A 26285-nucleotide genomic window follows, 5' to 3' on the forward strand; every position below is an offset into this window, starting at 1 on the left:
CTCTTTCTCTCAATCTCTCTCTCTCTCTGACTCCGAATGCTTAGATGATTTTGCGGTCGACCATTTATCTAGAGATGAGCGCTGCTCGTATTTTTGGCCCATGCCAATCCAAACAAGCTTAATAGCACGACTGAACATTTCTGGAAATTTTGAATCATGAAATGAGATATAATTTATTAAGTAATATTTCATGTTTCTTTTTTGGAAATTACACATCTAGCACAAGTATTGATTACTAAATGTTCGTGTCGCGAACACTGGTGCCACGCCCTCAAATGTAGGCCGCCTAAAGTATTTGGCATTTAAGGGCTAGGACCATAAACAAGGTGGCTTTAAGGCCAGCTACTTGAGTCGTTTAAGAATCGATTGATACGCCTGTAAAACAAATCAATAATCCCCCATCACCCCCTCTCAATGCACAGCAATTGCTTTCGCTTACCTTGAAGGCACAACCAGCTGAAGGTCAATTAATATGTAAGCGATGAGCTTGTTTATTTTTCTTTCTGTTGTTTTTTGTGTGTGTTTTTCTTTTGTGCTTTTCCGGCCTGCCAGTCACTTTTGCATTTTTATATGTTTTTCCATTTTTTATTGACGTATTTGTTATTTTGTCAGTCTGTGTGTGTTTGAGTTTGTTGCTTGATTGCTTGTCGAGTCGTTTCGTCAATATAACAGCTGGCCCGTTGTCTTGGCCTAGCTTATTATTTATTAGGCCGCAATACAAATTCAATTTGTTGACTCTTGCCTGACAGCCTTCAACTGTGCACACAACTATCGACATTTGGATCTAATTGGGTGCACGTGAGATAACAACTGCAGCAACAACAACAGCAGCAACAACAACAACGGCAACAACACCAAAAACAAGTGTGGCAACAACTGCTGCAAGAAGTTGCTACTAATTGCAGCTTATGCAAAATTTATAAGCTGCAAATGTACTTGGCTAATTACTTAGAGTGAGTAGGCTAAAAATGGGTTAACACTTGCCGCCGGCTACCATTGCCGTTGTTGTTGCCGCTGTTGTTGTTGCTGTTGTAGCTGCTGCCTTTTCTTCTTTTCTTTTCTTTTCTTTTCTTTTCTTTTCTTTTCTTAGTATATCCAACCAGCTGCTGCTTAGCCGCTGGCTAAATTTCTCTCTTGCACATACACTAAGCCCACTTATCTCTCTCCCTTTCCCGCTCTATCTGTCTTTCTATCGTGCTCTCTCTCTCTCTCTCTTACTCTGTCTCTCTCTCTCTCGATCTCACTGTGTGGTTCTCTGCACTTCAATGTAAAGGCGAACAAAAGACTTTATTTGTTTTCAACTAAATTAGTGCAAATAGTCCTCACACACACATACATGCGCGCACACACATACACTTACCTACGCCCACTAGCTAGTCAGGCGCGTCAAACAGCAAAACCTGACGCAGCGACAACAACTTTACCTTGTGCCACTTAGAGCCAACAAACACTCACACACACACACAATTACACACTCACACCTAGACACAATACATGTGTGCGTGTATGTGTGTCTAGTATGGTATTGTCTGGCGCATTGTTGGGCCGCGATTTGGGCGCTCGAAAGTATGCTATGCGAGTCATTACCTTTCATCTCAATTATACAAACGCGCACAACTACAAACGAGTGAGATAGAAACTAGCGAGTGAGTGAGAGACAGACATAGAGAGAGCGTGAACGAGTTTTGCAAGCAGCTGAGTACAGTAAAAGTTGTATTTGAGCGAAAAAACTAGCTGCATTACTTTTCGGCTAAATACGAAATATACTAAATACTAAATACATTTACAAATTGAAAGGCAAAAAAGTATTTAACCAATTAGAAAGACATTTAGGATATATGCACATATGTATATATAATTGGTGTGTTATGTTATATTTGATCTTAACTCTATAAATCAAATTTGTCATCTTTTAATCTTTTAAATTCTGTAATGTTGCATCAGAAATATTGCAAGATTTTCAACAATTTTTATAATATTTTCGCTCTTTAGCTAATTATTTTGCTCAGGCTGGAAATAGTTGTTTAACTTAAACTTTGTCATCTGCTCAATAACAAAATAGTTTCTAGCTTGCATCGACGAGATTTTGTAAAATTCTTTGTCGAATTGGCTTTTAACTACAAATATGATCGACGCGCAGCCGAGGCAGTTCTTTAATTGAGATTTCACTGTATGCATAGCCATGTACATATTTATTTAAAGAAAATTCGCCAAGACAAGAAGAAGAAGCAGAAGAAGAAGAAGGCATAGCAGAAGAACAAGAAGCACTGACGCAATGCCTCGTTTATGCCACACGTGACCTGCTTTGCCGTTGGCCAGGGTCGGCGACAGTGCCTGCCATATAGTCGCACACTATTTTTACAAGTGTCTACAGTTAAGCGCACGCACACACACACACACACACTGAGCTACACAGCTACACACTTTTGTTGTGCCTGTGCGAAAATTACCATGCTCAGAGGACGCATCGTACTCGTGGCGTGAAACGAGTAAAACAACTTTGGTGGCAACAAAAGACGCCACCAACAGCAACAGCAGCGGCACCAGCAGCGGCAGCAGCTCGAAAGTGGAACGTGAAAGTGGCAACCGGCATGCAGCAGCGCCACAGCTATCCTAACCAAGCCAAGCCCAGTCCAAGCCAAGGCGCAAGCCAAGCTAAGAAGCCGACTTGGCCATAGCATTGGATTTCATTATGCGCATTTTCTACCACCTTTTTCCCTTCTTCTTGGTTTGCAGCGCAGCCCCGTTAGCAGCGCATACTTTTAGGCGCTGGCTGAGAGTCGAGCTGGCTGAAATGCAATTTGCATAAGTTTCACAGCTTCTTTCGCTTATATAAAGACAACTTATATAAATATAAATGCTATGTGCATAACCCAGCTGAGTTCGCTGTTGCGTGTGTGTTTTCGTTTTCTTTTCTTTTTCTTTCTCTTATTTTTTAGTGCTCTATGTGCCTCTCACAGAGTGAGTGTCTGACTGTGTGTGTTAAGTATGTGTTGCCGAGCTGTTGGCAGTTTTCCTGCAACGCACAGAAAACAACAACTACAACATAGCTGCCACGGCAACGCGAACAAATGAAATTTGTATCTGCCTCATCCTGCGCTCCATAAGAAAAATAAAAAACTGAAATGACATTGTGTAATAGAAAACTTATGTGCCAGCAAAACAAGTACGGAAAGAGCACTATAGCTAAGCTTATATATAGAGCGAGCATGTGATAGACTGAGAGATACTCTTTAAAGAAGTTCTCTAAAAATATACAAATATTCAATCTATTTTAGTAACTAAGCTATTCGATGGCTGATGTTTATTGTATATACTCCCTAGTGCCCCATATTCCTTTTTGATGTACCTACTCTTTACCAACACTAATATATAATCAAAAGAGTCTAGACGTTGGCTTCAATCGATTCGTAACGATTTCATAGAAGACAGGCTATAATTACTGCAAAGCTAACGGTCACAATTATATGTCTTCCACTCTCCGAGTCTCTCGATAGTTATACGTTCACATAGACTTATAGGAATATAGCAATTATCCTACGAGTCATTAAATATGCACTGCGTCAAAGTCGTCTCTGCTGTATACCCTTTCTATAGAGTATACGAGTATACACTATATAATAGTTACGATGCTGCCTTAAGCATCCATTTTGCAATTACGGCGCATTTAATAAGCTGCTAGCAGCTTTCTCAAAGACAACGCAAATTAAATATTGCTATTATGATAAAACTTGGAAAAATTTGCTCCAAACCTAAATTGCAAACTCAACAAGGTAACTTCATGGGAGACAATGTTTGAGCAAGGTGAAAAGTAAAACTTTTTTGATAATAAAAACATCCTTTGACAGAAAAAAAAAATAAATAAATAAATAAAAAATAAATGAAAATAAATAAACAGATTATACAGGTAAATATGGAAAACAAAATATTTATAAAGTATTCAAAGAATATAATAAAACTAAATATTAAATTTAAAGACTGAAATAATTGAATACAAATGAAAATCAAATTACATTAACATCAAACAGAAATCTAAATTATATCAGCAAATGTGTAAATATTCGCTTCGATTCGCATTTATATTCTATTGTAATCCAATCAAAAACAATAATGATAATATTATATGTACAGTATAGAGTGAAATACTATTGGATAGACAGTATTGTACATATGTCAAAAATTTATTCGAATTCGTATGTCTGGTTCATTCCGAAGTAATGTGAGCTTAAGTCTTTGTTCGATATTCATTTGCAATTAGCAGCCAGGTGCACTCAATGGTATTGTTGGGACATAAGTAAGCATGTATATGTGTATATGTATGTAATGGCCCATAATTATTGCCACAAATTGTTGCATGATGCTTGTAAATAGAACGCATATTTAATGCCAACAATATTGTGGCAGGTCAGCAAGGTCTATTTAATGGTGCATACATCAGAGTAGCTATAATAAAATATATTTTGATGTATTATAAATATTTAAGACAAACAATCCGGCAATTAAGCCAGGCTAATGAAACTTGTCTGCGTGTGTATGCAAATAACTATAAAATAAACACACTCACCCACACATTGACAAAGCTGTAAACTAGGACACATTTGTCAAGTCTGTCAACTGTTGCCGCCGTTGAGACTAATCCATGCCAATGACCCCACAACCAGCTGGGGCCACCTAAGCCGCAGCACGCTCCACTTGGCCAAAATCCAAGCGCAGTCAGTTGGTTTTGTGTGACGGGCGCGGGGACAGTCGCCGTGGGCGGCCCGCTCCTACGATTGGCGGCGCTAACTGTCATGTGCGCCTCACGGGCAAATCAGTCATTACACACTTACGCTTGCGCGCACAGCAGTGGCTGGCGCCGAGGCTGGAGCTGGAGCTGGAGCAGGAGCCTCAGCCTGCAGCCGAAGCTGCGGCTCTTGAGTGAATGGCGGAGGGCAACGTCACAAATTATGTCAATTTGCTGATGCCGCTGCCGTCAAGAGACGCGGCGCACTGCCTAGACAGAGCCGTAATGTGTCTATGTCAGTGTGTGTAGGCGTCTGTGTGTGTAGGTGTCCCTGTGTGTGTATGTGTGTGTCTGTTTGCTCTGCTCGTTTGGGAGTTTGACATCTTACATGGGAATTACAAACGCAACGAAAATTGCTACAATGTTTTGTGACAGTCCAAATGGAAACTAATACAGGCACATACACACACACACATACACATACGCACATGCTAAACACTTTGGGCCATCATAATAAACACATGACCACAACTATTTTAGGTATACAAATATTTTGGTTACGCTTAAAGCCATGTTAGGGAATTGTTTCTGTATTGTTTTATGTCGGGCAATTAAAGTACTAAGGCCAAACAAATGGGAACAATAAATATAAAAAAATATATAAAAATATTAGCAAATTATTAAGTAATGGGAACTTGAATTAATTGGAATAAAGTTGGCGAAATTATTGAATTATTTAATTATTTCCGGTTATTATTGATGAAGAATTTATTTGAAATTAAATTTTTTCGCTCAATACATTATTATTTATTTAATTATATATTTTAAATATCGAATTACTATTTTTTCTATATATATATATATATATTGAAATATATATTTAAAAATATTTTTATAATTTATTTTGGTAATTTTGAATTGCATTCAATTTTATTTTATTAAATATATATTTATGTACTTATTTCGCTGCCCGCTAGTGTATCTATTCATACATATACATATATGGCGATATCTAGCTGTGTGCGTGCTTCTCTTGCGACGTCAATTGCAAATTTTTGTAGTGTGCCATAAATTATACGACTGGGAATTGCTTTTCTATAAAACGTGCGCATATTAAATAAATGTCAAAAATTGTAGCATTGCCACCCACACCCATTGCCACACTCCGACACCCACACATACACTCACATATACATATATACATACACACACACTCACGTACGCGACACAAAGCCGTGTGCAAACTGAAATTATGCGTGAGGAATTTGTTGCTGGCGGGTGTCCCAAAATTAAATTACGCGTAACATCATTGCGGGTTCCCTTTTCAGGGTATTAATGAGCTTTGCGCTGCTTGATAGATCTCAGCGTGTGTGTGTGTGTGATGACTAGGCTGCCACAGGTGCACAGGTGTACTGAGGCGTACAGTCTAGGCGTAAGCCGCTGCTTAAATCGCTGTCAATCATCAATCAGCTCAGAATTGACAACAGCTTAAGCACAATATATTAAATCAATAATGTTTGCCCGATTTAAAGCTGCTTTGCAGAATGTAATATCTTATCATATCAGCTTCTTTGATAGTTGTCACTTCTCGCTTCCAGCGAAGTTATAAAGAATTTCAATACGAGCTTAACTTTAGCACTGCAATTATCTCTATACATACAGACATCAGATATATATATATATCTATATATATGTATATCAATTGCAGGCTCTGGCATAGTCTGCGGTCAGGGCGCAGCTCGTTAGGCCATGAAGCAATCACCTCAGCCAGCTGGAATTCAGCGCTGTAACCACTGTCATTTGCTGGGATTGCCTCTAGAGTTTGCTGCTGAGCCATGTCCCCGCCTCCTGCGCTCTTCCTTTTCCTATATCTATTTGCAGTGACATCAATTGGCAGTTTAAATGCAAAAGATGAGGCCGCCATGAAATCGCAGCTAGACAAACGGACGGACGGACTAGGACTACGATTTGAAGTAAAACTGGGAGCAGAGCTCAACGCTGTTCGCTATCATCATCATTTCATTGTCGTCGTTGTTGTTGGTGTTGCTGTTGCTGCTGTTGTTGCTCTTGTTGTCGACGTCATCGTAGTCATCGTTGTTGCTGTCGTCAATTTAGCATTAATATTCCCACTCACGTACTTGGTTGTGATTATGCGACTACGACTACGACTACGATGGCTACGATTGCGGTTAGGGTCAGAGGGATTGGCGGGTTTTTAGAGTTGAGAAGTTGGAGGCGTGCTCTAGCTAGGGAGATCGACAGCGAGGGCTGCCGTGCGGTTGGGTTTCGTGGCGTTTTTGGGCTTGCTTTGCGTGCCGTTGGCGTGACAGTTAAAAGGCAGCATTTTGTTGACATTTGTTGATGTTCAAGGCATCGAAGAAGGAGTCAAGTAATTGCAACTACAACAACAATAACAACGACGCCGACGACAACAATAGCAAAAGACAATTTAATATTGTGTTAATGACTTTGTCAATAGTCGTGTCGGTGCTGTAGCATTTAAAACTACAATTCACAGCTAGCTGCCTGCACTTGTATATGTTTCCACATAATTGACTTTTTGCCTAACTCTCTCCCCTCTCTCTCTCTCTCTCTCGCTTTGTAGTTAGCACAGTGGCCGTGGAGGCCGTGCTGGGACGCACCGCATCCTTGCCGTGTGACATTGAGCCGGAGGCAAAGGACGATCGTGTCTATATGGTCCTGTGGTTCCGTGAGAGCGCAGGCAAACCACTTTACAGGTAAGTGAAAACACAAATGCCATTTACGCAGGTATTCAATTGTGAACATAAAAGAAATGACAGAGTTTCCTGTTTCAAAATATGCGAGTAGATGATACCCTATAAAGGCGTGAAGGATATTTGGAAAGCGGAGCTTTTTCTAAGCTCTTGAATCTAAAAAGAAAAACTTTTACATTCAATATTATCTATTTTTATCGATTCTCAATATGAAGTTAGATAATTAGAATATATTATATAATACAAATATATTATTTTTTCTATTATTATAAAGTGTTGAGTGCATAGATAGCTATATTAAACAATTACAAATACACTATTCTTCAAATATGGAATAATCTGACAGTTTTAGCAAAACATATTCCCTACAATCTTCTTAAAATATTAAATATTTATATTAATACATATATTAAATGTAATTTTCTGCTTATTGTATTGCGCGTCTATTAGGCTTATGTATTTTATTTGCCATATAACATTTAAATTATTTATTATAAATCATTTTATTAGCCATGCAGCAGCTTTAAATGCTTTCACTCAAATTCTAATATTAGAATTAATCAGACTATTTTTCTATTGAAACTCTAGCACTGTGAAATAATTATGCCAAATAACTCATGCAAATTAGTTACAGGGGAATATGCGCTCGCCGCACACAAGCTCACATTAATTATGATTCTATTTAGAGCTATAATGAGCACAGAGGATAAGAGACATAGCTTTAATTCAATTTCAATCGGTTGACGACAACGTTTTAAAGTCTCTTTACGAGGTGTGTCTCAGTATGTGAGTGTGTGTGTGTGTGTGTGTGCTGTAGACCTTTAGTGAGTTGCGCCTTCAAGTGGCAAGTGGCACTCTCTTAATGTACGGGCTAGCTTTTGATTTATGTTGAGGACCGGGGCAACTGTTCAGCACGTGATGAGAAATGGCGCCAGTTCATAATTTTCAAATAATTTATTATTTTAATAACATCATCAATAGTAACTCAACTCGAGGCCCGGAGTCCCTCTACGGAAAAGTGATGTGCCTAGGCCAGCGGCGACGGCAGTGGGTCAGAAACAAAAGCGAGTCGGGGCGAGGCCAAACGCTGCGACGTGAACTCATATATTAGCCGCAGGGCCAAAAGCAAAGGCAAAGGACATCAATGGCAGCCAGGCCAGCAAAATAATAGCAGCCAAAGTGAAAACTGTTTTGGCGGCAACTTTGATTATTTTAGGGCCAGAGCCGAGCCGGGTCTTGCTGAGGTGTGCCACATGTGTGAGTGTATGTGTGTGTGTGTGTCCTTATGATGCTTCTGCTGTTATTTATAGAGCGGGCGAACGCTGTGAGCGTGTGCTTAGGTTTAATATGTTGCACATTATAAGCAGACATCGATATCCTTTAGCCTTGTCAATTTTGCTTACATGTGTGCTTCCTTCGCCAATATGTTGCCAGAGTCACGGCACATGGTGAGGAGGGCGGGGACCCAGGCGGCATGGCGACTCTAACAAGGGACAGGACTATGAACGCACGTGTATATCAAGGACAAGCGCGAGCTGTTCACGAGCTGTTGCTGTTGCTGTTGCTTGTGCTCCTGCGTCTCCTGCTATTCCAGCTGCTTCATGCGTTTTGTGTTGTTTTTGGCGCTGCCGCTGCTGCCGCTGCCATTGCTGCTGCTGCCTCGTGCACTCAATTGGAAGCAATAAATTTCAGTGCTGCACAGACAATGGGACAGCATCAGTGAGAAACTGAGTAAGGGGACAGAGAGACAGTGAGTAGGAAAAATGTTTGCCAAAAACTAGGAAAATGTCGAAAACAATAATGTTGCAAAAATTTCCGACTTTATAACCAAAATATCCGAAAGTGATTCGAATTCGATTTCCCTTCCTTGAAAGCGAGCAGCAAAAAGCAAAGTACAAAAAAAAGAAAATACGGCCAAATAAATATAAGACAGTAAACAAGCAAGCAACAGTAACAGCAGCGACAACAACAAGACTAAGCCACAACGGGGACAACGATGGGCGAGGAGAGATGGAGGGCAAGCAACAAGAGAGGAGAGTGCTTGCTGGGGCTTCTATAACTTCGGTTCTGCGGCATAAAATTGCCAGCGCTGCGTGAAATCGAAGGCAAGTTAAGTTAAAAAGAAACGAGAGCCAAGAGCTAAGACCAAAAAGATGCCAAAATTGAAAGGCAGCAGGCGGGCCGGTATTTGTATGAGTGTCATATGTATGACTGTGTGTCAGTGTATGTGTGTGTGTGTCTGTGTGTGACTGCCCGTGTGTGCGCTTTCCGTTTGCCACATTTTGTAAGGATGTCACAGCTTGCAGTCCGGAACCAAGCCCGAGCCTTACCTAGAGCCCTGTCTAGGGTTCTCTCTGCATTTGACAGCTTCGCACCAACGACAACAACAACAACAACAACAACAACAAGAGCAACAAAAGCTGTCTTAGCCCCGCCGAGCCGAAAGGTAAAAAATATTAAAAATTATAATGTTAAAATTTGCTTTGTTGTCTGGACCAGCTGAGCTGAGGATTTTTTGTTAGGGTTAGGATACGTTTTATGCCTTGCCTTTTATACCACGCCAACAGCGCGAGTGGCTAAAAGGGATACAATACTGTTGGGCAAATATATATAGACATCAGGTAGGGACAGGGACTTATCGATGAGACTATAAAGTATATAAATTATAGATAGCTAGCAGCCATCGGAGTTCATGAAGCGGCATAGAAAATGTATATTTGGAAAATAGTTCACATAGTATAGTAAATGCATTTCCTTGAGCAAGTCTTTAACAAATATGTAATCTTCATTTCAAAGTACTTCAACAGCTCAGGGCTACAGGGTACCTCCAAGTTGAGCACACTTTGTGTCAGAGCAATCTCCGGTTTCCCTTTTTATGGTCCATACCTTTGCTGGGATTTGTTTCGGGCGCGATTTGACCCTTGAAATGCGATTTTCATCAGATTGTTTTTGTTCTTTTTCATATATTCAACTGTTATGGATTGTTGCGATTGAGTTTCAGTGTGCCGTTCGACATTCGTTCGACAAGAGGTCAGCCGGCATTATTAAAATTAACATTTGCCATTTGGAGGGCGTGACAGGCAGCTGTGGCAGGCATTTAGCTGCCGTCATGTCATGTCCAATATTGCAAGTCATCAATGGCTACAAAGCAAAGCCAACAGCAACGGCAAAAGCCGGAATAATAAACAAGAACAAAGGGCAGAGACAATGTTGGCAAAAGCTGTGGCCTCTGCGCTGCTGGGCATAAAAAAGAACGTATTGAGTATGGCCGCAATCAAGGTTAATTGATTTTTAAAGCCAGCGTGGTGCCCGGCTAACGGATTGGAGGGTTCTCTGCTGCTGCCGCTGCTGCTGCTGCTGTGGTGGGCGATTGGGGCTTAAATAATGAAATTTGCTGCACTGCAAAACGGCAGCTGTGCGTGTCGGTCCAAACGGCTGTTGTGGCTGTCAAAAGGCAGCCATAATCCATGTTACGGCCCACGCTAACTGCCATAATCGTCAGCGCTGGCCACTGGCCCATAAATACAAATATACACATGTATACACACTTTGTATATATATATGTATGTATATAGTTTCCATGCAGACGGTGAGGCAATCGAAAGTGCATTCACTCCAGTCTCTGTCTGTGTTTGTGTGCATGTGTGCGCCATGCACTTGGCGCTCTACTTGAGAATCTGCCGGCCACAAAAGTAATAAACCACGAAATGGTATTCAAAATGGCTGGCAATAAAATCCACCAGCACCAGCACCAGCACCAGCAGGAGCAGGAGCAGCAGCAGCCCGCAGGACTCGCCAAGTTGGCCAAAAGTCGAGCCAATGGCAATTAACTCGAGTGCATTTTCGGCGGCTTTACGAGCGACGGCAGCAGCAACAGTGCGGCACAGCCAACGGCAATTGCAACTGTGCCGCACTTGGCGCAAATTCCAGTTAGATGGGTTATTTAAAACTGTAATTAAGTCGCCGCATATGTGCATGTGTGTGTGTGCGCGTGTGCGTGTATGTGTGAAGAACGGAAATGCACAGAGCACATGCAAATCGATTTTCAGCCACTAAACTTTGACTCGGCATTAATGCATTTCATCTACTGCCATTGCGGCCACGAAATGCTTACGACCTACTCTATTCAAATTTCCTAATGGACTTCTGTGGTCCCAACAAACGATGCTTCATTGTTTTATATTTTTTCTTTGGGCTTTACAACAATCAATCTTTCATTTGGAGTAAATGAGATTTTATGCTGAGTAAACGGCTAAATAGATTAACTTTCTTTTTATAAGTTTAAAAGACTTTTGAATCCATCTTAAAAGACTTTTTTATGTATGTACGTAGGCTTTTCTTTGTGATTTGATAAGTCTAGTGGACGAATGCATTTTATTTCCAATAATCATGTAAATTTTTGGACAACAAGTAGACAGAATAGACAGCTTTAGCTTTACTTTAAAGGAATATCAAAGGCTTTCCAAGTTAACCAACTGATAATTGCCAACTATTATTGCAATAGTATTTGTATGAAGCCAATAGTTTGTACAGGAAAATTTTGTTTCTGGAGAGAGACAAAGAAAGTAGCTGGTAAAATTGTTTATATTGAAAATCACATTGTGAAAGATAACACAGTTCAGAGCACAAAATTGACCCAAAGCTGAAATCTATAAATATACAGATATATTCTTCCATATAGCACATTGTGTAAGCTAGAACTAGAAAACGTTTAGCATAGATTGTGAAGGCTCTTGGAAACTTTGAGTTCAGTTTTATCTATACAAAAAAAATAAATAAATAAAAAAAAAAAAAAAAAAACAAAAAAACTGAACAATCTAACTTAAAATGGAATAGAAGAAAAACCAAATAATTCAGCTAAACCAAACTGAATACAGCTGAAAACAAAAACCTTTACAACAATATGAATTCATTTCTTTGGATCATGCTAAACTTTGGTGAAAATCAACAATCAACAACAACGACAACAACAATATTCGAGCAGAGAAAATGGGCAACGTGGCAAGTTGAAAGTTTTATTTTGAATTTATTGCCGAATTTATTGGGCAACACTGCATAAATTTGAACTTGGCCATCATGGAGGACTTTACGTTTTATATATATGATATATGTATGTGTGTGTGAGCATGAGTGTGTGTTTGCTTATACTTTTTTTTTTTTTTTTTTTTTGTTCTTCGTTTTCATATATTCATATGCTACAAATTATATAGTAAAAGCAAAGAAGAAGAGTCAGCGAAAAGTAAACAAAACAAAAACAAAAAACACCAGCGGCAACAATGTGCGGAATGATGCCAACAAATGTCAACACTGCGAGTGGGAAAACGTTGGGTTGGGTTGGTAAAATTGGAGAAAAACTGTTGTTGGCAATAACAAAAGAAATTTACAGATATTACACAGCATGGCTCCATAATAATACCAATACATATGAAAGAAAAAACCGAGAAAAAAAACAAGAAACACAAAAACAAAAGGGCCAGTAAAACCATTTGCATACGCATGTATATGTATATGTATATGCTTGTGTATATGTCAGTGTGTATGTGTGGGTGTCTGTGTGCATTGTATATTGTGTATGAGGGCGTGAACAGCTCTTTTTTCATTCATATTTCTCGCCGCGATCTACGTTTGTTTTACTGGTTTATTTATTTATTTTTTTTTTTTTTTCTTCCTGCTGTAGCGAACCAATTTAAAATTTGTTGCGAGTTTTGCGAAGTTCCGTTGCATACTTTTTGGCACATCAGTTACAGTCGCTCTTACTTAAGCTTTATCTGGCGCTGCTTATGTTGGCTTTTTTCTATAAATTTGATACGGGCTGCCAGGCATAAGACCAAGCAATTGCCACCTGCCTAACATGGCAAAAGTTGCCACAAACACATTTTACCCTGTTTGCTGAGGGCCTTTGCCTGGCGCCCTCATAGTTTACCGACTTTTGTCTGGCGCTGCATAATTGAAGTCAACAGTTTTTTTTTTTCTCTCTCTTGGAGCTGGGGTACATGTGTTTAAACTGTCAAAAAAAAAAAAAAAAAAAGTCATCAGCCACACGAAGCAGCCAGGACAGCCGGGACAGGGACACGCTCTGACACATATTGTCATAAAATTATTCAATGGTTATTGTCATCGTCATCACACATACACACATACACACATACACATATATATATGTGGAGTTAAAAGTTTTTGGACCCTTATTTTGTAACGTCGCCTTCGTACCCCCCTACCGCCCTTTAGCAATTTTTTTGAATAGCATTTCGTAAGCGTTGCAAAATAAAAAAAGCAAAAACATTAAATGGCAATATGAGAAGGCCCTTTATATACACATATATACCCACACATATATTGGATTAAGGTAGGGAGCGTGGCTACCGACATATGCGTTTAGAGCTTGGGCGTTGCCAAAAAAGAAAAAGAAAGAGAAAACAAAACGTAATTACCAAACCATGTCCAGAAGGTCTTCGAGGGATTTGCGCGCTCGTTTTGTTTAAATAACGTGGCTCATTCATTCGAGCAGAAGATAAAGTGCTACCAATTAACGCAAAATAAATAAAACTCAACTAATTGTTGCCAAAACCAGAGACAGAGAGAGAGAGAGAGAGAGAGTGGGGAGGGACTACAGACAAAAGAAATGAACGAGCATCAGTCTGAGCTGAGGTTGGACCCTAGGCAAACTCTTAAAAAAAAAATAAAAAAAAATAAAAAAAAATTGACAGACGCACGGACGTCCGCCCACTTGGCCACTTGGCCGCAACCGACGACAGTCGACATTTCTGCAACTGCCACAATGTTGTCGTGTCTACGTTTTTCCTGCCAGCTCGACGCTTGGCCCACTTCTATTTTCCTTATTCCTTTGGCCGCCATTTTCTTTACAATTTTTACTGCTCGAGCATTTTGGCAGAACGTTTTCTTTTGCTTTCTCTCTTCAATTTTTATTTTTTATTCTTTATTTTGTTCTTCTTCTTCTTTTTTCCTTTTTTGCTCATTGTGCAAACTTGGCATTATTGTTTCCTAAGGCCAACAACGAAGAAAACACAACGTCAACAGCGCCTAGGCTGGGTCATGCCCAGCCAGGCCATACGACAGCAGAGCAGAGTATTGCCTGTTGGGCTGCTCCTTCACTGGACAATCCGCACCTTGCCTTATCGCTGCTGCTGTTCCCTTTTGTTGACTTGTCGGCGTTGTCTATTGTTTGCGTAGACGCCAAATTAAAATCAGCCACGACAATCACAGCACCCAAAAGCTGCGTTCAAAACTACTTTGTATACCCTGTACATTTAGAATTCAAATTTGTAGATGGTAACTATTGACTAGACTAGACTAGACTATAAATTACATATGAGTTTCTAAATGCTTGTTTTTCTCTCTCCCCCTATCCCTTTGTCTTTCTGGTCTAAGAATTCGTAAGGATTTGTCTCGCTCTCTCTCAATCTCTTCCTCCCTATCTTCCTCTCTCTCTCACTCCCCTTTTCTGTCTTATTCTCTCCTTTCATCACATCTCTGTCTTGTTTTCCTATCATCCTCTCACTCCCTCTCTTTCTATTACTATTTTGTTTCTCTCCCTCTCTCTCTCTCTCTCTAGTTCACTCTATTCACTTTTCTCTCTCTCTCTCTCTCTCTCTCTCTCTCTCTCATTATATATATTTCTCTTCTTCTTCTTCTTCTTCTCTCTCCCATTACCAACCGTAATTTATATTCTTTTAGTAAATACAGATAATCTTTTAGTCGATCATTTCACATGCTCCTTCACTCTAGTTATGTTTAAACATTTTTCTGTTTGGCTGCAGAGTGCGTAAATCGCCTTTTGTTTACATATTCGCGCATATATATTTAATTAAGCTAATTAGGGAACGTGCTCTGGGCGAGAAAGCGGCTTAAGCCCGGCTTTTGAGGGCGAAATTTATGCGGCGCACGGGTTACTGCATTTCAACAATAATTAGAACTGTCTGCCTTGGTCAACACATGACGCGGTCTCAGCATAAGGTGTTGCCGTGGGCGTGGCCACGTATAGGGCGTAGGGCGTAGTGCGTGGAGGCAACTGGAGTTGGCAGCGGGGCAAAGAGAGCTCGTGATAAGCATAAGAAATATGAGCACCGGATATAAATTGTGTCAGCGGCAAAATGATAAAAAACCACTTAAAGGCGCAAACAATACTCTGCTGGCTGCCAGGGTGGTTGGCTGGCTGGCAGGAGGCGGGCAGGCGGGCAGCCAGCACAATGACAAACCGCTCGACTAACCGCAAGCGCAGCAAAAGCAAGAGGGCAACAGTAGCAACAACAGCAACACAAATAGCGACAGCAACGGAAACAACAAAAGGACATACAACTTGTGCTATCTCTGTGTATGTGTGTCTGTGTGTGTGTGTGTGTGCCGGGTGCTGTCTTTGCTTTTGCCAAGTCATTTGCGGCACTCGGCGCTGCTTGGGGCTGGTGCCTGGGGCCTGGGGCCAGCCGTGCTGTCCAGCCGCTTGGACGGACATTAACAAATACAATAAAAAGAAAAGAGAAGCAGTGAAGCCAGTAAGAAAGCGCCAAAGATAGCACGTCAGGCTTTTTAATGCGCAAAATTGCAAACGTTTGCCTCTAGCTGCGGCGCGAAAATAATGCGAAACGGAAGAAATTAGTTGCGTGCAAATTTATGCTCAAAGGTTTTGGTCAGCCTGACCCCACAGGAAAAGGGTCATTCCGTAGACGCGTGAAATTTCAGACAACACCTCGACACGCCCCAACCCTCAACGCCGCCGCAGCCACTTTTAAACATTCTCTAACGATCCCTTTTATTGGCCTAGCACACTGCGACAGAGGCAATAAGTGAAGGCAGCTTGATGGCTCCCTATCAGCAAATGCCGCAGTTACAAAACGTTTAAATTGAAAAATGTGCTAAATTGCGAGGCCATTTTTATTATGAAACGGCCTGCACAACTGTCTACAGTGAAGCCCCGTTAACAGCATCACTTTTTCTATAAGTTACGTATACGCAATCACAGCTATTTAACATGGCCTTTTTTTTTTTATTTTTATAAATCAATAATATGCAAATACGGAATTTCTTTACCCACATGTAAAAGCTTTTATTAACTCGTTCATATTTACAGTTATTTGAAGTTCTTTATTTGTAATTCTTTTCAATTCTTCATTATAAAGAAAATGCATAATTCATATTTGCAGAAAATTTTATGAAAAACCATGAAAAAGGAAGCAAAAATTACAGTTGGGATTGAGGCCCTATTTATTGAGTGATAACTGAATTTTTTATCGAGTGTCAGATGGTAAAGGTGGCTTTTGGTCTTTTATTGGCTAGGGATATTTAAAAACTCTTAAAATTCTATTTATCTTGAAACTATGTGAAATATTTTCTTTTTCCCCATTTATTCTGAATATACAAATTTGTTAAAATAAATGCCATTATTTTTTGTTATATTTGATATAAATATTGGTAATCTGACAGAGAGTGAACTGAGAATTGTTCGATATTTAAATTCCTTAAGCATAGTAGTTGCTGAAATGCAGAAATGCAAATACAATTTATAGTAGATTGTTAAATTAAGCGCGCTCGTCCTTACTATTATTTTTATAATAAAAATACATATTATATGTTTATACATTTTAAAGCTCGTTTACTTACTTGTTGTCTTTTATTTGCTCTACTCATTGCAGCTTCGATGTGCGTGGTCGATCCTTCGAAAAGGCGCTTTACTGGTCGGATACCAATTCATTTGGCCCACGTGCTTATTTTGTGACCGGACAGCAGCCAGCGAAATTATCTGTGGAAAATATACAGCTGGATGATGAGGGCGTAAGTAGAATCCATTACACATAAAGTATACTTACCATGCTCGTTCCTCAAGTAAAGAGAGTATATTGGGTTTGTCCGCTTGCAATATTCAATATATCTGAACTCTGATCGGGGAGCAAAACAAAGGAACCCATTTCTCTTATGCCTTGAAAGACTTTCAAGATCTCTGGAGCTGGACTCTTGGCACTCTGTTGTGAACGAGTATGTTGCAGTCGGTTACATACGACTTGCCTCTCTTTGGCATTCAACTCTAATGCAACACTTGATGTTGCTTTTGACTTTTGTCAACAGGTTTATCGCTGTCGCGTGGACTTTCAGAACTCGCCAACGCGCAATCATAGAATTAATTTAACGGTTATTGGTAAGCTAGCAGCAGAGCAGTGACTGCAATATATTGCGAAGGTATTAAAGAGCAACGTACGTACGTACATTTTCCACAGTTCCTCCGCATCAAATACTCGTGTACGATGCCTCGGGCCGAGATGTGGCTGGCGCTGTGGGTCCATTGCTTGAGGGCGATAATATTGTGTTGACATGTGAAGTGCGTGGCGGTAAGTAAATCATGATAAACGACACAGACGCGGCACACAGATAGGCGCACACACACAAACACACGTACTGTGCGACGCACACATGCACGAGCAGCTACTTAAATGTAGCACTCAGACAAAAGGCTATCAGGCAAGGATGACAGGCAATGCCACACGCAACATTGGCCTGTGTTGGCCGGCCGTGAGTCTATTTAAAGAATTAAAGATGTGGCACAGCAGATAGGCGCGCACACGCTGGCCCTGGGCCCAAAGCCGGCACTGAGAGCAGACCCAGTCGAGGCATGGCCTAAGTCATCGTAAATAATAAAAATAAATGTATGTCAGTGTCTGCGGTGACAGTGGCGACGAGGTCGAACCAACCAGCTAGACAGCCAGCTGGCCAGAACCTTAACGTCTGCGATGCCAGCAAATGCTGCGGCTGAGGCTGACGCTGCTACTGCGGCTGCTGCTGCGGCTGTCATTGCCACTTTTCTTTGAAAAATGCAACAATTTTCAGCGTCTGGCTTTTGTCGCAGCGTATGACCTGTAGGCATATGCGGCATCGTAAATCTTTAAAAAGGTCCCCAAGGTGAAACAGCGGTTCGTCCAACTTTTCATCTTTTTCTATATATTTTTTTTTTTCTTTTCCTTTTACGTGCACTGCTTGAGAGCAAGTGTGAAAAATTTGTACAAGTTGCACGCTTCGCTAAAGCTGCTCCAAGCTCCACTCGGGCGGGCTCCAGTTGCCGTTTGCCGCTTGGCTGGCTGCCCCTGACACGACCATTATAAATCATTAACTTTGTGACAACAATATTTTCGGCGACCAGACGAAATGCAGACTGAAGTTTTACAGTTGCCCCGGGGAGGACGGGGTGTTGGCTTATAGAACAAATACTCCCATTTGGTCTTGATTTCAAGCAAAGCTAATGAAAATGCTGTACGGAGCACTGCAATTTAATCAATTTGCTATTTAATCAACTGGCATTGCGCATACGCCCCTTGTGGCAACTGAGACCATGTGATTGGGCGTGCTTTAATGATTTTCGTTAGCTATACACAGAGAGAGAGAAATTACTTGAACTACACTAGACATCGGCAGATCATCGATAAAATAATAGTTCCGTGTGATTATTCAATTTGATCAGATATATTTTCATTTTAGATGTCATCAAGATACAAATTTTATACCGTCAATCAATTTGACGCAGTTTCAGTATTTCATGAGCGTGTCAGAAGCTGTGCGGCTTTTTTGTCAGTGTAGCCGCAGCAGTGCCTTTTCAATCCTTGCTTTGAACTACTCAAATAGTTGGCTACGGGTTTGTGCAGCTGAATGTAGCACGCAGCCAGCTCCATCACCGGGTTCTGCTCCTTTGCTGCTGTTTACGTGCGGCACTCTGCATGCAAAGGATTTCAGCTTCAGCTCTGGCATTTGCTACCATGCGGTTTGTTTTGGTTTCGGCAATGCGTCACGTACTCAAACGCGCCAGCTGCTTTGATTAGCCGCAGCACAGGTGGGCAGAGGCGAGGCAGCATGACTACGTTGGGTGGGGCGAGCTAAGCAGCTGGCAAGGACTCTCCGACAACTCCGACGACATTTACTATTTTGACACCTGCTGGGCGACGCGTCGCCACGATGCTAGCTAGCAATACAACAGTGATTTGTATGCAACATTTTGCCGTTGCCGTTGCCGTTGCCGTTGCCAGCCAGACGCAGCTGGCAGCCAGCAAATGCATATTTCATTCAGCACCTGCTACCGCTAAGCGCTTACCCAAATTAACTAACATTTGCTGCCAGGCGCCACATGCTGCCAAAGAGCGGAGAGTGAAGAGTAGAGCATAAATAGCAGAGAGAATGAGAGAATGGGAGCTTAAGCGCATGCAAATCTTGATGCGGTTTTTATGGCTGGCGCACACTAATCATAGCCCAGCTGGGCGCGCCATAAACGCCAAATGCCAAATTGCTTTATCAACTTTATTAACTTCGACTAATAGCAATTAATACCAGCAATAAAAAGCTAATCTAAGCGCACACATAAAAACCCGATCTCTATGCAGTAGACCCAAACAAATTTTATGACCGGGCGGCTATGCATAATTTTTGGTGGTGCGTCCAGCTAAACCACCATGAGCCACCATGCAGAGCCACCATACAACAACCAACCAATTGTCGACAACCTTAAGTATGGCTTAGCAACGCGCTGTCTTCATTACTGATGGGATTACCGGGGGCAGGGGGAGGTGCTGGATGTGGTTGGAGGGAAGAAGGGAGGCTGGCCACATGCATGCGAGAGTGAGTGAGAGAGAGAGAGTCTAATGCGAGTAGCTAAATGCCGCAAGGCAACTGTTATTTGTCTATTATCCCGGCATACTTTTCGTGCCACATTCATGGCCATTGTGTGTGTGTGTGTGTCCTGTCTTGACTTGGCTTATTGTCGCCAATGTCCTCGCTGCGTATCCTTTGCAATCAGCAAACATTTGGGCACCAAATTCCCCTTACACACACACATATTCACTCAACTATCAGCTACTTGCTGCTTGCCACTTGCTACTTGTGTTCCCCGCCCTCGACTCGAATCTCTCTCGTCTGCTTGTTGCTATTGTTGCTCATTTCCGCCACATTCACTTGGCTGACTTAATGGCCAAGCTGCAGCCAGTGGGAAGGAGCTCCATCCTAAGCTCCCCAACTCCTGCTAACGTTTCGAGGCACTTAAACGGATTAAAAATATTTTGTGCATTTGATATGTGAGCCAACGGATGAAATGCTTTTACTGAAGCGTTCCAGACATAGAGAGCAGCTCGGAAAAGAAATGTTGGAGCATTTCGATTACTTTCGCCAATGAAGAAGAGAGTGAAATTAAAGGCAACAGATATTTGGCTAGATAATAACATAAAAGCTAAGTGCAAACATAGCCATGGCGCGTATACACTAATTATGTCTATAAAACTTATATTCAATACCATCTATTTTGCTTAATATCCATCAGGAATTAATTGACTTAACTGGAGAGTGCTTAAATCGAATAACTATGATTAAAGTCATTCGCGTTATAGCTCGATAATTATATGACAAAATTGAAGTAGAACATTATTGGTCGATATTAACAGTCAACTTGATATGGACATGATTATAATTTCTCTATCATATCAAAGTAAAATAGATGCAGCTAGTTCGATATATTACTTATTTGATGTAATATATCATAAGTGGTAAGGATAACAAAACTTAATGAAATTAAGTGTCATTAAAGAAGCTTACTGCATATATTCAGCGGTTATAAGTAATAGAAATATGAATGAAATACATAGTAATATCATAGTAATAGCCGCAAAGCCTAGTAATATTGAAATAGATAAGGTTTATATGCTCTTCGAAACATTCAAAACTCATACGATGTTCAGTTGAGGTTCTGGAAAAACCAGACCATTTATTTTTATTCTATTGGCGTTTACGTATCTTCTCTTTGTTGAAATTGTATTTAATTTGAATGGTCTAAAATCTATAATTTATATATATATATATATACATATATTCTTCTCATTTAAGATTCAGAGTTTCAAGTACAGCTTGAATGACTTCAGTATTAAATTCAATTATTTCCAATTTCTTACAGGGTATTTAAGCAACATCAATAGCAAATATTAGACGATTTGCTTTTCTTCGCCTTCCTTTCAGCTACCTAATTATTGTAATTAGATAAAGCTAAAAATATAATGATAGCACGACGCATATAGACGGAGCAGAATATATTAATTAAAAGTCTATTTAAGCATATCTAATAATAATAATCAATTAGGAATGATAAAGATCTATTTTTAATTAATTTATAAGCACTGATGTTGGCTTCTCTTCGATTAAGTAGGGAAATATAAGTATTAAATATTAAATAGCAAAAAACTAATTATATAGAAGTGTCAGCAGTCAGTTGATATCTTAATATTCGTATAAAATGTAAATACATTAAATAGATATGCTTTAAACATATTCAAGCGTTCTATGTAAATTGTTAATGATAAGGTTTTTGGTTTAATGTATGCACCGGGTGGTTTTTTCGTACCCACCAATTTCGAATGGCAATTCGCCCAGACAGTTTTCCCTTTTTGCTTATTTAACATTCAGGCTTTGGCGTTTGTCTATCCAAAGTGGGGCCAGCGCTCGTGCAGCTGCCAGGAGAGATGGGCACCACAACTTTGCTAGTTAAGCTGGCTAAGCCTTTTTTAAAAGCCTTGGGTACACACTGCTAAATGGGCATTATCATTAAAATGTGAAAAGTTCTTTACGGTCATAAATTTTCCAAATGCAGCTCCAACTCCAGCTGCCTAATAAGTTAGTTGTGAGTTAATAATGCATGAGGCCAAAGTTTGTGCGCAGTAAACAAATCAAAAATAAAAATACAAAAATAGATATTTGCATTAAATATTTGTTGACCGCATGACTAATGCCTCGAGACTCAGCTGTCTGCATAATTTTGTACTCAATTCGTATCCGTAGGACGGCCGGAGCCCACTGTCACATGGCTGAATGGCTCAAGAACGCTGGAGGCGGGCAGCGGCATATCGATGGGACGTCATGTAACTGTTAACCGACTCGAAGTGCCACAAATAACGCGCTCGGCCCTCAACAACACCTATCGCTGTCAGGCGTCCAACACGAAGCTGGTGGCACCTGTGGAGCGCAGCATACGCATTGAGATGTTATGTAAGTAATTCGATATACATGGATATATCCATATGTACGTATATATGTATATTTATGCACAATTTATACTCGCAGTGAAGCCCACATCGGTCAATTTGACGAACAAGCTGAAGGTGTTCTCATCGAGCACACAATATAATCTGACATGCATTGTGGCCGGCTCGGTGCCAGACACCGAAATCAGATGGACACAAAATAATCGACCCTTCAAGCGTGGCACGGTAAGCCGATTGCAGCCAGATCGAACAGAAATCCAACTGTCATATCTATGACTTGCCATTGACATTTTGATATCGTGCACTTGTAGTTGTGAGCATTTTTCTAATCGATTTCACACTCTCTCGCTTACATAGCTGTCAACCAGCCAGGGCAATGGACGCGTCCTATCCACTTTGTCATTTTATCCACAGCCCGAAGACGATGGCACTATGCTCAAGTGTGAGGGCTCAAATCCTCGACTACAAAACTCGGCCATCGAGGACTCGCTCATGCTGAATGTCATGTGTAAGTAGAATATGTATAACTATATATGGATGTATATACATACATATGTATATATTTATTTGTATCGTCTATGAGCCGGGGAAAGCCCCATTTTAATTTCCATAAATATAGCTGATGCCACACAAATCAAAGCTGCCGTCGCAAATAAGTCTAAATTATGTAGCATTATTTGCCCAGTTGCTGCTCGTATGTCAATATTTGCATTCTCGACTCTTAGCGAGGCCATAAAATGTCAGACAGACACTTCAGCCTCTGCCCCTTGCCCCCTGTCGCAGCAACCAGAATGCCATAAATTTTACTTTATATGATTATCAATTTCTACAATTCAAAGAAAGAAATAAAACAACACACCCAATTCCCACCGCCTAAAAGTTTCAGCAAAAGGTCAGATTGGTTTCTTTTTCTGTTATTTATTTTCCCCTTTTTTTTTTGCAGTTTGTTTGTAGCTATAAAAATGATATGAAAGAAAATTTGTCCCTTACCAAAGTTGTGGAGATTCAGCCTCTGGTTTGCCGGCATTCGCCATTTGTTGTCACTTAGATTCGCTTTTCTCGTTATTTGCGAGCGGGACGAAGATAATCATAAATTTATTGAATTTTAAAGTCGGCCACACGGAGCACATATATGCAAAGCCAACTTATAAATAATAAACAAAATAACAGTGAACGCTGCAACAGCGAACTGAGACAACGGGCTGCAAAGGATTGAAAAGCTATTCCAGCCACGCTCTTTACGCAGTTGAGGCATGGGGCATAAGCGTAATATAGTTGAGCTGCGCCTTAATAATCCCCATTTCAATTATTTATATAGTGGGTGACTACATAAAAGCCACAGCATAAGAAATTGCAGTAAAACCAAAACGATGTGAGATATTTTGTGGCCAAATTCTTAAACTTAAACTAAACTAAACTAACTACAGATGTTATTTTAGTGTAGGGTCTAGTTCAGCTGTACAATGCCAATAAAATTGAGCCACCATTTGGTTTAATATTAAGAATTAGTTTCACACATAGCATCTTTTAAGATCAAAATAGAAGTATTATCTCATTTCATATTTGAGTTATGGGAAATGCCTTCATCCCAGAACAAATTTTATATAGATTATAGCATATAGGATAGTCTGGCGCAGTCAGATCTTTTAAAAATTGTTAAATTCCGTCTCTTAAATCCGTTTTAAATTATCTGAATTTAACTTAAAAATCTCAGCCAATGTCAAAAAACAAGACGGATGAAAAGATTTTAATACTAGATCACAATGCGAAAAGAGCTTGTTTTTTTCTTTTTTTTTATGAAATCTTCGCCTATATATTACCATATTTCCCATACAAATATTTTTGAAACCACGCAACCGCTTGCACACACACACATACTCACACACTCTTACTCACACTATAGCCAAATAGCCTTACCATGGATTTCACCTTCGATAAATAATCATTATGTTATAAAAATAAAAGTGCACTAAATTTTTTTATGTAATCCATCATCGGTATTTGTGTTGCCAGAATCCAAACACACACACACACACACAGATACATAGAAGCTCCCAACATAGCACTGCGTAACGGCAACAATTTTAATTTAAAAATTTTGTCATACCCATTGGTCGGTGGCGCCCACGTTCAGGGTTAACCCGGCTTATAAAGCGGTTCAACAGACGCGCTGTTAACTTTTATGGTCGTGCCTGGCGCATCGCGTCTCTTGCAATTCCCCATTTTATTATGCTATAATATTTTTCGATTTTATATTTTATATCACACCAGCCTCTGCTATAAAAATCCAACGCACGCCCGCGCCAAAACACATTTTAATTTGGCAGCCTGCGAAATTTAACCAAAATAAGGAAAACGAAAAAAAGCACCCAAAATATGTTTATTAAAAATTGCAATTAAAATTTGCGTTAATTGTGAAATTTATATGAATTCTACAATTCAATTATCTGCAATTCACAGATCCGCCACAGGTCACCCTCTCCCTGGGCTCCACCCTGCGGCCCGATGATATCAAGGAGGGCGACGATGTCTACTTTGAGTGCCACATCAAGGCGAATCCCAAGGAGCATCGCATCACCTGGTCGCACGATGTAAGTCCTGTTCACAAATAATATCATGGCAGATCTGCTAAATGCATTCCGTTGCAGGGTCTGCCCGTGACACAGAACGTATCCTGGGGCATCATCATCTCCACGCGCAGCCTGGTGCTGCAGCGCGTGGGTCGCGTTCATTCCGGCTTCTACGCCTGCTCGGCGGCCAATGATCGCGGCGAGACGCAGAGCGCGCTGGTCAACCTGCGAATACGCTGTGAGTATATTTGGACATAAAAATGATTTAGGGCATAAGAGAGGAAGCACTTAATCTAGTAAAAAGCAAAGTAGCCAGGCAATATATTACAATTCTATAGAACATAATCTACTCAACAAAAGTTTTATTAAATTGACGAAAATGCTTTAAAGCATTCAATTGTTAAAGCGCATTAAAATAACAGCAAAAACGCACACAGAAAATAATGCTGACAGTCGATGTCAGTCGAGCGGAGCATTAAAAATACATATGCGTAAATTTATGCACAAATAGACAACAAATAGACATAACCACTGCCCAACCACTCACTGTCCGGTGCGATGCGGTGCGGTGCAGTGCCTGGCACCACCCACTTGATAAGCTCCATGAAGCAGACCCGGTGTGCGGCAGTTCACATCACAAAATCACAAAAACCCTCCGCCCGTTGACAAGCAGAACAACAAATCCTGCAACACAGCTGCAGCAGCAACAGCAACACCAGCAACAACAACAATAAATGTTACAATATATTTTGTGCAGAAAGCCGTATTATGAACAATATATAAGCACACATACACACACATATTTATATATATATATATACATATATATTGTTTTTGGTATATGTACGTGTCTAACGGCTTTTCATTTTTAGCCTGTGCAAATGGCAAAAATTTGACAATTACTGACTTTTCGCAAAACAACAAAACAAAAACAGAAAACCAAAAATAATAATAATAATGTGACAAAAAATATGAGGAATTTCATTTAAGCAAACAATGCGATTGCAATAAAGGCTTTGTTTAATGGAATTTCAAAACTGAAACTTTATTTGAGAAACTTCTACTCCAAAGCTAACAACAATATCTCATTCGATTGCCAAAAGTCAGCTAACAAATGTTTGCAATGGAATTTGGCAGTTGATAAAGGATCGCAATATGGTTTATAATGAAGAATGTCTCTATACTGTTTTCAATTACAAAAATTATCATTATCATTATCATTGTCATTATATTTATAATTATTGTTACT

The 26285-nt window shown here is 40.2% G+C and overlaps 1 protein-coding gene across 2 annotated transcripts in view; it reads left to right on the plus strand.

The window, feature by feature from the left end:
- Positions 1-26285, plus strand: part of LOC6573121 — a 99866-nt gene that overhangs the window by 55112 nt on the left and 18469 nt on the right. For both annotated transcript variants that reach the window (XM_044007512.1, XM_044007511.1), the window contains exons 3-11: positions 7329-7461; positions 17106-17244; positions 17536-17605; positions 17685-17795; positions 22264-22470; positions 22546-22691; positions 22824-22974; positions 24927-25057; positions 25115-25274. In XM_044007512.1, coding sequence (XP_043863447.1) covers positions 7329-7461; positions 17106-17244; positions 17536-17605; positions 17685-17795; positions 22264-22470; positions 22546-22691; positions 22824-22974; positions 24927-25057; positions 25115-25274 — 1248 coding nt within the window. The remainder of the gene's footprint in view (positions 1-7328; positions 7462-17105; positions 17245-17535; positions 17606-17684; positions 17796-22263; positions 22471-22545; positions 22692-22823; positions 22975-24926; positions 25058-25114; positions 25275-26285) is intronic.

This window comes from Drosophila mojavensis, unplaced genomic scaffold (genome assembly GCF_018153725.1).
Source record: "Drosophila mojavensis isolate 15081-1352.22 unplaced genomic scaffold, ASM1815372v1 contig_16, whole genome shotgun sequence".
Classification (NCBI taxonomy): domain Eukaryota; kingdom Metazoa; phylum Arthropoda; class Insecta; order Diptera; family Drosophilidae; genus Drosophila; species Drosophila mojavensis.